Here is a 14,562-nt window from a genome sequence, read left to right as displayed (position 1 = left end):
TGCGAGCTAAGCTCGTGTCGGCACAGCAGTACCACACCTGGAAAAGCAGCATACTACTGTCAAGTGCTCTAAGAAGAACTGCATCCAGCAGAGTCACAAAGACACCTTCAGAGGCTTAACAAAGCCTTTACTGTGGCAGCCCTCACCCTTCCTGTGACCTCTTGTTCCTCTCCTCCCTCCATCTGCTGTTCCTCTGTAAGGGCCCCTGCACATCTCTGTCACTGAAGGGATCATAAGCGATATGGAGCCAGCAGGAACCACTCCGTGTGTTGGGAGAAGGATGCTGTAACAAAAAAGCCAGTAAGTGGGGATTTCTTCCTATTCCTGGAGCTCAGGGGATGCAACTGGCACATCTGCCTCTCCTCTCCAGCTGCTCAGGCACACAAAATAGGATTTATCCCTTCTGCTTCACAGCAAAGAAGGGCACTACTCATATCTTATTCCCCTGCCACTCTCCCACTCTTACCTGTCAGCATCAGTCACCAGGGCCAGGCGTCCATAGTCCCACGCAACTTTACGCAAAATTGAAAAGACAAACAACAGTGCCTGAAAGAGACCAAAAGAGAAGCTGTGAGAAAAAGCATTGTCCAACTCTATCCTTGTCCTCTGCATGCAGAGCTACAGGAACAAGGAAGGTAGGAGGGGACAGGGTCCTCAGTTAACAGCACACTGAGACCACAGGAAAGCACAAGTTCCTCAGGACTGTTAAACCAGACTATCTGGATAGCTGTGGGAGGCAGAGGTCCAGGATGCAACACACAATAGCTAAGGTAGCCCCACAGGATCAAAAAGCCCTGAGGTTCCTAGAAGTCAAAATTATGGCTATATCATTTGTGGTTCCACAGCTTCTAAGGAGGAACATGCAAAGCCACTGGGTGGATAAAGCTGCAGGGACTTGGCAACATAAGTGGGAGTTTTGGGACGCAGGACCGATCCAACATCAACCCCATCCTTATGGCTGCAACACCCTTCCATGAGGCTCAGTGTGGTGGTATTGGAGCTAGGTCAATAGTGGCTAAGCCCACAGTGCCTAGGAGACGCGATCAGGGCCAGAAAGCCAGCAGCAAAGTCAGGGATGGCATTTGGGGCCCTCAACCCTAATTATCTGATCACCGTCCTTGTTTCATGGTTAATTAGGGGAGAAGGTGGCAAAGCAACAGTAGGTAGACTTACAAGAAAGCACATAAAGTCAAGGGCTAGGACGGTGGGCACTCCACCGAAGGGCAGCCCCTGCAGCACAGTGCTGCGGATGCGTGCACTGTAGCAGTAGTCCTTGGTAGTGCTGTTGTTGTTGTTGCATGTGGGAGTTTTGCAGGGGGCCCCTACTGAGCCCAGGGTGGCAATGACGTAGGGAAGCATCTCTACAGCTTCATCGTCTTCCCTGGGGAAAGGAGAGAAAGAGCTGGTTAGACACATGCCAGTTCGATGACAATGTAGCCCTGCTGGAGTTAGGGGCCAACCCTGCCTGCCAGCTCAGGCTTCTCTGTGCTACAGGATTTTCCTGGGACCAGTGTCCAGGGACAAGGACATCTGAGAAGCCTGCTGAGTTCAGTGGTGCTAGAAGAACCCATATGCTTCAGCAGCTGCGGTTCCACCATGCAGTCCCAGAACTCCCTTCCTTGTTTGCCCACTCTCACACCATTTAGGTGCAGCTGTCTCACAGACTACTTTTCTCCCTGAGAACATGGTGTCTCAGCTCCCCCTCCTCAGCAGGGAAAGCATTTAGGCACAGGAAAAAGTGAAAGGGTGGGGTGGTGGGGGCATGAAGTCACGTCTGAATGATAGAAACAAACTGCTGTAGGACAGTTGCTGCATCATGATCCCACAATTTCCTCTGCCTGGCTGCATAAAGCCATTAGCTTTATTAGGCTGAATCATCACCCTCTCTTCACTGCAGGCCTCAGCCTCCAGCTCCCAGGGCACCCGTCAGGGGCTGGTCACACCCCCTGCTTGTTTTCTTTCCTTCCTCTGACTTGGACGCCATTTAGATGCAACCACACAGGGTAGAAAGGAGGCTTAGGCTCTACTATTTAGCTGGTCAAATATTTTATTTATTTCAGTGCCTTCCCCAAACTGTTACAAGACCCACAGTGGCATGCAGGTCAGCATCACTGCTTGGACATGGGGAGGTCCTCCTCCTGTGCAGAGCAGCTCCATAAGAAACACAGATATGATTATGGTAGCAATGGAGAAATGCAAACTGAGTAACTCAGAGAGGGACACGCTGACAGCAGAAACACAACCACTTTTCGGAACAGGGGTAAGAAAATCCCATCAGTTGCCAAAGAAACAGTGATAAAAGGAAGATCTATTCAGGCTTTTGATTCCTCTTATCCAGCATCCACAAACCACCCCAAATCCTTCACTACTACCATGAACCATGCAGAAGTATCACTTCTGGGCAATGCCTGGGGTTTTTTTTCCCCAGAAATGCCATCCCTCTGGGCTGGGCAAAAGAGCCATCGCTTGCCGAAAGGATGAGAAAGCTGCCAGCATCACTGCCCTTCAAGCCCTCATTGTTTGGTGACATTAGCAGAAGGGGTGCAGGGCTCTTACCTCCAGCTCACGGGTATAATCCTGGCCATCTCCTGCCTGGCTGCAGAGATTTATCAGCATCGCAGCACAACGCTAGCTGGATAACGACCACAAAACAATTCGCTGCGGTGACCTAGAGAGCTCTGCTTCAAAGTGATCCCTCCCAGCTCAGCTCGAACGGGTGCACAGCTGCAAAACAGCTGAAGCACCGACGACAAAGGGCAGCCCGAGAAGCAAAAGCCCAGCTGGGTACAGGCATTGAGAGGGGGTCAGCCAGAGTGGAAAAGCCACAAAGCAGCGTGTTAAGACATAATTCACAGGTACAGAGGTGGAGCAGGGCTGCCTAGAGCAGAACAAGGAAGCAGAAAAGCAGGAGCAAAACAAGCCAAGACATGAGATCACAGTAGGGAATAAATTGGGAAGATAGGATAGTTCACCCTGGCTGAATTAACTAAAGACTCAGAAGCTCTGGGGGAGTGATGGGAAAAATGATGGGATGAGACTCAAAGGAACATCACACACTTTGGAGCATGAATGGTTACACCTCTCTCTTTTTGGGAACCTTGTAAGCTTTTAGGTTGGAAATAGTATCTTGCAGCAACGAGTTCCAGATTTTGAGAAAGAGTACGATCCTGCTGTAATACCACAGCCTTGAGTTCTCCTTGTACAGTGAAAAAAGGCGCAGAAGAAAAGCATTTGCTTTTTCTAGATCTACTAAGCTCACTACTAAGTGCTCTCTCCTTCCCAGGACATAAGATGTCTTCTAGCTCTAACCACTCTCCCTCACATCCCTAACATATCCTCTCTTCTGACCCTATGGAACAGGTGACCAGAACCACATACATCCTGGGTAAGGGAATGACCTTGACTGCCAGAACAGCACCCTGATGCTCTCAGCATCTCTCCTTATACTACTCCTCACGTGGCTGAGCATTAATTTACTTCTCTGATGGCATCTTTGCGTATTGAGGAAAAGTATCTCTGCCATCAGCCTGCAATCCCACTGCCCTAAGTAGCCAAGGTAAATTAGAAGCCAGCCAAGTCCCAGAGCAAATCATTCCTTCGAATACACCTGGCTGCATGCTTCTCATCTTCTCACACCACTTCACTACACATGGTGTCACTTTGGAGTCGCTTCCTCTTGACAAATCTGAATGACTCCAGGGTACTGGCAGATTTTAGGGACCTCGCTGCACATTACCTTTTCTGGGTCATTAGTAGTGAAGGACCTTATCCCTCTGCTCTTGTCACATTAAAATTGCTCGTTCACTCCTTGGCTTTGTTTGTGGAACCTCAGCCAATTTCTGATCCAGAACTCTACATCTCCTCCAGTAGACAGTCTTCTGTGAGAAATTTCAGAGGTTTTCTGAACATCCAAGCAAGTTACACAAGTTTGTAAAATGCTACCTATTATTTTACCACAGTATTGAAAGACTTGTAACAGATCAGGGAATTATGATTCTCCTCTGCAGACACCAAATTATTTACCTCATTCCTGCATGTTTTATAGCCCCATTTTTCCAGTCATATTTTTTAAAAGAAATGAGGCTCATATGCTCACATTGCCCACAACCCTATCTAAACATTATTTGTACAAACCATTACATGTTGAAGACAAATTCTGCAAGACTATGGGTAATTTAAGACACCTTTCAGAGAGACGGGTCCCAGAGATACATTTTTTCCCTGAAGCCTACAGGATGGACTGGATATAAACCTTCCTAGCCTCTTCAGTAACCCACCCAGAACACCTAGCAATGGAGAAGATGTCACATGTGCCCAAGGCTTACACTGCCTTTTCATGAGCTGAGTCAGGAGGCACAGAAGCAGTCCGTACCATCCTTAGGTATGCAACCTCCCACCCAGCTGGTAAGCACAAGAGGCTCCCCATGGAGACAGAGGTGCTTCAGGTGTGTGGGAAGCTGGGAAAAGCTCACAGGAATGTTCGGAGCACTTGTGCCCTTCTACTTCTCCCAGCTGCAAGAACATGTGGCAGCAGGCTAGAGGTGACCTGCCATTGCATCACTTTAGGTCAGACTCACCAGGGTTCTTCTGGGGTTACAACACCAATTAGGCAACTAAGAAAAATGCTTTGGTAACCAACTCTGCAGTCTTCATCAATAGTGCCTACCTAGTATCCTTCACCAAAGGCCTTTCCCAGGAGTCTTTCAGGTGAGCAGGAGACTGGCTGGTTTTCCCAGACACAGTGCAACCCACGGCCCCGGCAATATCTCTTTCCTTGCATTCGGTTTGCACCTTGGTCTCAGATGCTGACTCCAGGGGACTCTCTGCCCCCACCCTCAGCCAGGCAGGGCATGCTCCAATGTGTCCTGTGCTGCAAGGTGAAGGGCTGGCCCTGGAGGCAGCTGATGTTGCGTACAGTATTTTAGGCAAAGCACAGGCAGGGAGGAAAGGTGGTGCTTGCAGCACGCACAGTCTTATGGTACAGCAGCACAGTTCCCAATTATGAAAGGAAATCCCTTCCAGCAGTGTGAGATGGATAAGAGGATTTTTCTAGCAACAGCTGCTCCTCCCAACTCAAATATACACTGACGGCAGAGGTGGTTTTGCAAAGCCTTCTGTTCCGATCCTAGTGTCTCCCTCTAGGGAAGGACCCTGCATGTTTCCTTACACCTTACACTGCCACCACAGGTGAAGGAGCATCTTTGACCACACAAACTGTGCTTCACCAGAACACGGTTAAAGGTGCCTTTCCTGGTACCTCCTTCCCCTTGAAGGCTGTAGGTCAGGGCAAGCTTGGCTCAGCCTGGGCAGAGATGCTAACATCAGCATGATCCTGAACATCAACAGGCAAGGTGCAGGGAGTCGGTGGGAAGCTGCTGTGAGGCTGGAGTGGTGGGAACCAGCTCAAGGTATCCAAGCCCTTTCCTGACCACAAGCACGGCTTGTCACTACAGAATATAGTGGGGCCAAAGACACAATAAGAGCAGGACACCAAACTAGGTTCCATGCAAGCCCCAGAGGCTTCCCCTCTTGCACTCTGCATAATTAATGCTGACTTCCTCAAAACAGCAAAGACAGACTTGCCAAAGGCATTTTCAGCTCTTATTCTGCAATACGGGACTTCATCCCCTTCTCTATTAATAGTAGGAAGAAGGGAAAGAAGAAGCTTCTCTCATCTACAGAGAAGTTTGTTCCCTGCCCCGCAGCATAGCCTCTACATCCCAGGCATGTCTACACTGTCCCATGTTTCCACCAACACGTGTCAGGAGCAGAGGCACACAGTTTCCTACCTGAAGTCCCTAAAGCACATCCCACCTGGTGCTGCAGCCCCAGCTTCTGCGTGTTAAGCCCTGTGCAAACACAGCCCTGGGAACTGCTGCTCTTGAGAGCTTGGTGGCCTCAGCAGGGCAGGGCAGGGCAGGGCAGGGCAGGGCAGGGCAGGGCAGGGCAGGGCAGGACTTCTCCTCCTTGTCTTTGTCCCTGGCCTGCAGGTCAGCACCCAAACGAGCACCCAAATAGCAGCCAGGCAAGCCTCCATGCTCCCATCCATCCATTGCAAAGAGAAAGGAAGAAGGCAGAATGGGGCTGGGAAGGCCAATATTACATGCCTTGGTGCTTCACTGCTATGACTCTGGCTGCGAAGCGTGCATCAGGGTGCTCATGGAGTCATCCCACAGTCTGGGCAGGAGGTGACACGCAGCAGAGGTCTGAGGGGCTCTTGCAGGCAGGGGATTGGGAGGTGCCTGCTGAGGAGGCTGCTTGTCCCACACTGAACTCTGCTGCAGCACTGTAATGCCAGGGCAGGCAACAGAAACAGCACTGCTGGTCTTCCCAAACAGAGCATTTCCCATTCTCGCCAGCTCAGCCTGAAGTCCCTGCCCCTCACACTCAGCACTCATATCCTCTGCCAAACCCCTGGCACCAGGGGGAAAGAAAAAAGAGGAAGCACTGTGCTGGGACTCAGGCAGGAGTGACGTGGGAGCTGGACAGCCGGCTAACCGGCAGTCAGATGCACTGACATGGGCAAGTGTCTGTGTTCTTCCAGCCACACCACTGATGTCAGCCAGACATGAGGAGGTGACCTGAGAAATGCCTGCAGAAAAATATAAATCAATAAAGTGGATGCTTGAGCTCACAGACAGAGCAACGTAAGCACACAAGCTACGTTCATTTGTTTTCTCACCAGTAAATGTTAAGAACTCCATCTGTAATTAGAACAGCAAGACTGTGCTCTGGTAGAGACACATTTGTTTATGGAAATGTGACAGTCTCACAGCAGCAGGCTGGAGGTGCAGAGACAGGCAACCGGAAACCAGCAGGTCTGGGGCTAGAATACCAGATTTCCAGATTAAAAATAAAGCCACCCAAACCTTGTTAAACCTCTGTGGCATGGCACTCAGGGAGGTGAGGTGTGCTTTGGTTCTCAGACCCAGAGTGTGCTGTGGACCTGGCCTGTACCTTTCAGACCTGCTCCTCTGGGGTCCCCTTGGTTTCCCAAGTACCATAGGTAACCCACAGTGTGACCCCAGGGACCTGAGCCCAGAGGATGTGCCACCCTGAGCCTCTGCCTGCCAGGGCAGTACAGACCTGCCTACATTGGGCACCTGGGGACCCTCACGCAGCAGTTAGCACCTAAGGTTGAGGGAGCCTTCTCACCCCAGCAAACTGCCACCTAGGTTACCTGCACCTCTATGGCAAAGTCCAGCAGAGCTCTGAGCCAACTACTTGCAGCCACAAGCAGACCACAGGAAGAACAGTCTGACTCTGGTAAGCAAGCAGGGAATAGCCTCAGGACAGGTGGGGAGAAAGGGGCTTACAAGTTAGCTCAAAGCCTCTCCAAGAGTACAACAGTTAAGAAACAGGGAAAGTATCACTCTTGCTGCAGACACAGCAGTGGGAAAGCTGTCCTGCACCATGCCTCAGACCTGGCACAGAGCATTCAAGCAGCTGAGGGTTGGAGAAGTGCTGACGTGCTGGGTGCAGTGAGGAGGAACGTGATCTGCAGGCCAAGGGAAAAAGCATCAAGAAGCAAATGTGCTACTGGTGCTTTTCCAACAAGCCTGGGCAAAGCACTGACAAGCACACAACAGGGATCGGCCCTGTATCAGCAGAAAGGAAGAGGGCCTGCCAAAGCCCTACATCTCTTTGTTTCCTTTCCATCTCCTCCAGTCAATATAAAGCTCCCTGCACACTTGACCTCTATGAACTAGCCAACTAGACACCAGGCCTACAAAGCTTTGATCTGGCAGGCTTGGCTTCATCAACACAAAAACTACACCCTTGCCCTGGGTCCAAGGTCCTCCCAACTGGCTTTGCATCAGGCCTCAAATATCTACCACCAAAGGGCATCACACCTTTCTTTAGTGTGCATCAGCTCCCAGTCCTGGTGTTGGCAGGTACTGTCACTGTCACAGCCAGCCCCAAGCCAACACTGCTCGGAGCAGCTTGCACACTGCTGACTGTATATCCCAATGCTCAGGACCCCCTGGTCCTGCTCCCAGCACAACTGTAAGCACTGCGAACCACACAAATAACCCTGAGCTGGGATGGTGCCTTGCAGGGATGGTAGTACACTGTAACAGTGAGGAGCATTTGGATCCATGTGGAACCTAGGTTTGAGTTTCATGAAGGTCAGGAACCTGTCCATCTCACAACTCAGTCCCTTTCAAAATCGCCCAGGATAATCACAGAAGCCTTGCCTTTGAATATCAGCAAAACACTTCATGCTGCCTTCACCCACTGGAAACTCTCTATATTGCCAAGTGATACGGATTTAGCTCCAAACAGCTAGGTCTTTTTTATGCCTCTTTTTTACAGGAACTCCCTCCAATCTGATGGTAGTCCTTTCAAGTCATATGGTGCCCTGAACATAATGTACCACGCCAAGAAGGGCTGTACCACAGCTTGAAACCCAGTACACTGTGGTTCAGGCTCTTCACATCAGAGCTGGCTAATCTGTCCTCAGCCTAAGGGCAATTTGGTCTCTCTGGCTCTGCATTTTGCTCCCACGTTGCGGGTCCCACACTGCTGTCTTCCTGCCTCAATTTCCACATCCCTTTGGACTGGGTGCTCCTGGGCAAGGGGTGTCTATTCCTGCCTGGCCATCAGGGAAGGGCTGAGGTTTGGTGGAACACATACACCCACACAACACCATGATGAAGTTCTGCTGCCAAGACAGCTCGACTGCCTCCACCTGGCTACCAGGAACAAAACAGCCATGGCACTTGGCATTTCTGCACCATGAAGGAGAGGTCTACGGTCCCATCTTGTTTGCCTACTGACCAACACTATGGAGTCTCAATGCCACGCAGACACCCTCTGCGGTGTCTCATAGGGACCTGTCCATGTGTCCTACCCTTGCTGCTAGTCCATGGCAAGGGCACATCTCATCCTCTGCCATCAAGAGAAAGCCCAATCTATCAAATAGGTCTCCTCCACATCAATCCGCTCTCAGTTTGCATGGCAGAGTCACAGACACCCTGATTTACAGTAAACACAATAAACCATTTGAGTGGAAAGACTGATGAGGTTCTGGACCTCCTGCTGTATATTCTGCAGAGCAGTGGCCATATGGCAACCAAGTCATATGGTTGGGAGTAAGTCTCAGAAAACAGGGCTTCCTCACCTATCACCCAACACCCCAGCAGTAGCAACTTCACCAATTCCCAGCAGACTTTTAGCGAAGACGAGGACAGAGACTTCACAACCTCACAATACCAGCAGTTTTCAGCTTCTAGTTTATGGATTCCAGTAGCAAAATGGCTGTTCTTCACGGGTTGCCTTCTTGATTATCTCCTACATGTCTATTATCATCATTTATACTACCTGCATACAGCCTGCATTTTCCTTACAACCTATCTGTGGGCCTGCCCCAGGCTAGCTCTCCCATACTTCATTTTTTAAGTGAGAGTGACTATTCATACACAATCTTTACTGCACAAATACCACTTTGGTTTTCAAGCACTGTTAAGGAGAGCTGGTTCAGGTGCATGACATCTGGCTTGGCATAAACACAAACCAATCTCCCTGGTGATTTCATATTTACTCTGAATTTTTCCATGTCTTCCCCATTTCTCAAGTGACTAAATACCATCTTGTCCCTTTGCACAGGGACATGTTTTTAGCAGGAGCTCTGTACCTCTTGCAGCACTTATTCCTTTTTCCTTCGTTTATCAGTAACCTCACCTCATGTTAAAGCTTCTGATATTAATCCCCTTGTGTATAGGGGAGTACCACATACTTATCTTTCCTCAGGCCTCGTATCTGTCTCCTGCCAGTCACAGTCTGGGTATTCTCATCTACACCCAGCTTTTCCTCCTGAGCGAAACGTGTGTGTCTCCCATAAAACCGGATTTTTATCTAGTCTCTCAAGGTCACATTGACTGTTTCCTCCTCTTCACTTCTGCATGACAGAAGTCTTTACCTCCTTGCAGCAAAGTATTCAAAGACAGAAGAATTTTGTTCACTGGGCACAATTACAATCACTTGCCTATGAAGTATGATCAGCACTTGGTGATGCAGGTCACCAAGTACTGGCAAGAAGCATCTCTCTGAGGAGTCCAAGCCACCTCTCAGGGCTTCACAGCTGGTTCCTCACCAGAGGCTGGCGGAACACCCTATTGCATCAGCCTGGAGAGCTTCCCTATTCCTTATTCTGCAGCATGAAAGCTGCTTGAGCAGCCAGCAGTTATTGGGGGTAAGCTTCTCTCTCGCCCAGTCCTCCTGCCCTAAGCACTGAAGCGACCAAACTCAGCATGCACAGGATTGAGGCACTCTCCTGGATAGTACTTCAGAAGAGCTTCATGCCCCTTTCTATTGGGTTTGCATGGCCAAACGTTGGTAGGAAGGGGGATGGGGGACAGGGAAGGGCTGCTACAGGAGTGGCTTCTGTGAGAAGCTGCCAGAAGTCTCCTCCATGTCTGGCAGAGCCAATCCCTGGCAGCTCCAAAGCTGGTCAAGGCTGGGCCAATTAGAAATGGTAGTAACTCTTCTGCGATAACATATGTAAGAAGAAAGAAAGAAAATAAAAGTTATTGTGCAGTTGTAATTGCAGCCAGAGAAGAGTGGGGTGAGAACATGTGAGAGGAACAAGTATGCAGACACCACGGCCAGTGGAGAAGGAGGGCAAGGAGATGCTCCAGGCACCAGAGCTGGGATTCCTCCATAGCCCGTGGTGAAGACCATGGTGAAGCAAGCAACTGTGCCCCTGCAGTCCATGGAGGACCATGGGGATGCAGAGATCCTCTTCCAGTCCATGGAGGTGACCCACACTGGAGCAGGTGAATGCCTGGGAGGAAGCTGTGAACCTGCAGGAGGCCCATGGAGAGAGGAACCACTCTGGAGCAGCCTGTCCTTGAAGGACTGCACCCTGTGGAAGAGTGACCCATGCTGCAGCAGTTTGAGGGGTGCTGCTGTCTGTGGGATGGACTCACATTGCAGCAGTTTACAAAGAGCTGTTGCTCATGAGATGGATTCACATTGGAGAAGTTCATGGAGAGCTGTCTCCTGTGGGAGGGATCCCACAATGGAGCAGGGGAATGACTCCTCTCCCTAAGCAGCAGAAGAAACAACAGGTGATGAACTGACCATAAACCCCCATTCCCTGTCACCCTGCACTACTGGGATAGGAAGTAGAGCTGGGGGGGGAAGGTGTTTTTAAGGTTTTATTTTACTTCTCATTATCCTGCTCTGATTTTGTTAGCGAGAAAAATCAAGCAATATCTCTAATTTGAGCCTGTTTTGCCTGTGATGGTGTTTGATGAGTACTCTCTCCCAGTCCTTAACTCAGGAACCCTTCATTAAATTCTCTCTCCCATGTTCAGCTGTGGAAGGAAGTGAGAGCGCGGCTTTGGTGGGTGCCTGGCATCCAGACAGCATCAACCCACTACACCCTTCTTGAGCAATTGCTTCACAGGGACATGTGAAAACTGAAACCAGGCATCAGTTCAAGAACAGTGGCAAAATGGGTCCATGTGCTTAGAGCAGCATCCCTGGAGATGGTGCTTAGTGGCACATGGAAGGCACCTCTCCTTCACATACTGGTGAAGAAGCTTGGCACTAGCAGGGGAAGGCCCACCAGCCTGGCTCTCTCATCCAGCAGCAAACACCTAGAACACAAACCAGGAAGCCTAGAGCCCCCTTCCCTCGTGGGCACTGAGGGACAAGATGCTAGGGTACTGCATGGGCTCCCACAGGAGCAGCCTCAGTGCTGCTCCCGAAACAGGAACATCTACTTCAAATCCTGGCACCTGCACCCTTCCTGTAACAGATAAAGGCTGATTCTTTTCCAAGGTCCTTAAGCAGATTGCAGCTTCAAGTGTTTACAATTTGCAGGCTGGGGTTGTTCTCACTTTTCCCACCTTCCTTGAAGCATTCCTAAGGTAGTGCTTGCCTTGCAGAGCTGGTCTACAAAGGACCCACAGTACAGCCAAACAGCAAAGGTCAAGGTAATCACAGCCCCGCGGCAAGCAAAATTGAGCTCCCTTTACGACTTCATGCTGAGTTGTAAAGAGATTTGGCAGCAACAGCAGAAAAAGGAAAGCCTTCAACTGTTCCTCAACAACAGTAGATATTAGCAAAGGGCTCTCACAGCAAGAGATCTGGATGTGGCCAGCAAGCCAGGACAGTTATAGGAGACCATCTAGGAATTCTCTTTCTGCATCTGCTGGGGAAATCTCAATAGAGTCAGAGTTCCAGCAACAGCAGCACAGCCCAACCCACAGCACCAGGGCACTACACACAGGCATGGCACCCAGTACAACCAAGTGCAGTAGGGCAACCTTGGCCACAAACATGCCCAAACTAGGACAACTGTGCCACAGGAAAAACCTTGAAGCTCTACAGCACACAGTTCCCTTTACGGACTTTGTCCCAGTAGCTACTGAACTCCAGTAAGAGAGACAGATGTTATGAGAGACCAATTCTGAGCTCCTGCTGGGCCCTGAATAAATAACAAAGGTCACAGCAGAGGTAGATGGACATTAAACAGAGCATTGAGACCGTCCTTGCTCCGAAGCCTGAGAGATCTGTTGGACCTCACTTAGCACATCGGGACCCAGAGATGTCCCAATTCGTCTTCTACGTGATATTTGCTCTGATGCTGACAGAGAGCTCTAATCTGGAGACAGGTGCCCAATAACCTTTACCTGATGGAAAAATGAGGGTTGAACATCTACCTCGTCTTGAGTTTTCAGGGCAGCTCTGTCTGCTTTTGACTGCTGGGGCTGGGGTCTGCAAGCAGGAGTCACTGGCATGTGCCAGTCTGGGGAGGCTGGGCTCTCAGCCAGCCACTAGCATTTGAAAGATGCTGATCAGGCTCTTCTTTTCAATGTTTTCACTCCACCCCATTGGGCTTGGCAAGAGGAGCTGGGTCTGGCTTGGGAACACAGGGAACAAAGCGCCAGTTGGGTGCTGGGCACTGAGATCCAGCAGAAACCAAGGAACACTGAAGTGGTACTTCAAGGTAAGCAGCCCGGCTCCCAGACCCACTGATAAAGGTGTGCGAGATAAAGTGGCTGCTTGGGCTTGGAGGAGGGCACTGAATTTTTGGTAAGATGCAGCAGTGTGAGCCTCATGTCATGCAGGCTCTATCTCAATGTTAGGGCAAACAAAGAAAAGTACTTTAACTGGATGAAGCGGCTCCAAGTCACTGTGTATCCATGGGGCACAGCTCCACACAAGCAAATAAAGCCTATGAGAGTCCACTAAAGACTGCAGTTTAGTAACCTGGGTTCCTCCTGCCCACAGCCCCAGCTCAAGCTAGGGTGCTCACTAAAACCACCAAAATCCTAACTTGCTATCAAGGAAACGGCTTGGAGGTCACCTCAAAAAACAATGTGGAGCACACCAAACACTGCACTAAGGGCTGCTGGAGGTGAAGGCAGGAATGGCCCTCCAGCCCAGACAGACCACCATTACAGAGAAGAACTAAGACCAGACACCTGACAGCCCCCTCAGGCGTACCAGCCAGGTGGTCACAGCATTTCCTGGGCTCTGCTGCTCCAGGCTGTGGCACTGAAAGGAAAACAGACGTGGGTGTGTTCCATGGGCTTGAGGTTGGAGCACACCCAGGAGCAGCTAAGCATCATAGCCTGGAGCTGCTGTAAGGCAGCTTGCACACCTGGAGGCTGCTTTCCATGGAAAGCACTGCCCTAAAAAGAGTGCACATCAGTGGTCAACAGCTTGATGGCAGCTGTAGCGGTAGCCCTGAAAGAGACATGCCCAGAAGAGCTGTGCTATACCCATCCCACCACATCTGCTGCCCCGCTAAGCCCTTCCACCTCAATCCCTATTCTGGCCGTATTTCCTGAAACCACCTTTCCCTCCTAAAGCCTTTCAATCTCTGTGCTTCCACAGATGACTTCTAATGTCAAAAGAAAACAGTGTAACGGGTCCAGGTCCCCCAAACCTGAGGTGACACCCATCTCTGACCTCATGTCTCCATCCTTGTGTGAAGTGTTAAAGTTTGATGGTCACCCTGTACAACCCTAGCCCTCTGCTGGACACAGTTTTCAGCACACAGCACAACAATGGCAGGATGCACTAAAGCATGCCATCAGGTTTCTACCAAGAAATTACATTCCTGGCTGTTCACCTTCTATGGAAGGAGCATCTGGCTGGCTAGACTGACGTGAAGTGCAGCACCACAGAGGGGGGCAGGAGGGGCCATCACCCAAATAAAATGGAGCCAGTGGACCCCAAAGAATCAGGGTACCTAAAGACAAAAACCCTGTTCTTTGCTGGTTCACAGGGGTGAACATGCTGCTCCATACCCCATTTCTGAGCAGGGACAACACACCACATGTATTGCATGAAAATAAACCATCCAAAGCAGTGTCTGAGGCATTTTCTTTATAGGCATGAAGTTTGCCTGGCCTTCCCAAACACATCACAGGAGCAGAAGAAAAAAAACCCCAATTATTAGACTGTGGCATTCTGAGATAAATTACTAATTAATAACACAGATGGGATTACCGCTTAGTATTTCTCCTAAAGCAACTCTTTGGCAACTGTACAGGATAATGCTTGTTAAGATATTTCTTCAAGGATCTTCACGCAAAAGAA

General features: G+C 50.0%; 1 protein-coding gene across 3 annotated transcripts in view; it reads right to left on the bottom strand.

Annotated features, from left to right (window-relative positions):
- Window positions 1-14,562, bottom strand: part of TMEM63B (transmembrane protein 63B) — a 47,460-nt gene that overhangs the window by 16,502 nt on the left and 16,396 nt on the right. For all 3 annotated transcript variants that reach the window (XM_048295953.1, XM_048295952.1, XM_048295954.1), the window contains exons 2-3: window positions 1,174-1,381; window positions 467-546 (exon numbers count right to left, since the gene is read on the bottom strand). In XM_048295953.1, the coding sequence (XP_048151910.1) occupies window positions 467-546; window positions 1,174-1,359 (266 nt within the window). In that variant the 5' untranslated portion in view covers window positions 1,360-1,381. The remainder of the gene's footprint in view (window positions 1-466; window positions 547-1,173; window positions 1,382-14,562) is intronic.

Source organism: Corvus hawaiiensis, chromosome 3 (genome assembly GCF_020740725.1).
Source record: "Corvus hawaiiensis isolate bCorHaw1 chromosome 3, bCorHaw1.pri.cur, whole genome shotgun sequence".
Taxonomy (NCBI): domain Eukaryota; kingdom Metazoa; phylum Chordata; class Aves; order Passeriformes; family Corvidae; genus Corvus; species Corvus hawaiiensis.
Note: the sequence above shows the minus strand (reverse complement) of the source record. Positions and strands in the feature narration are given on the sequence as shown.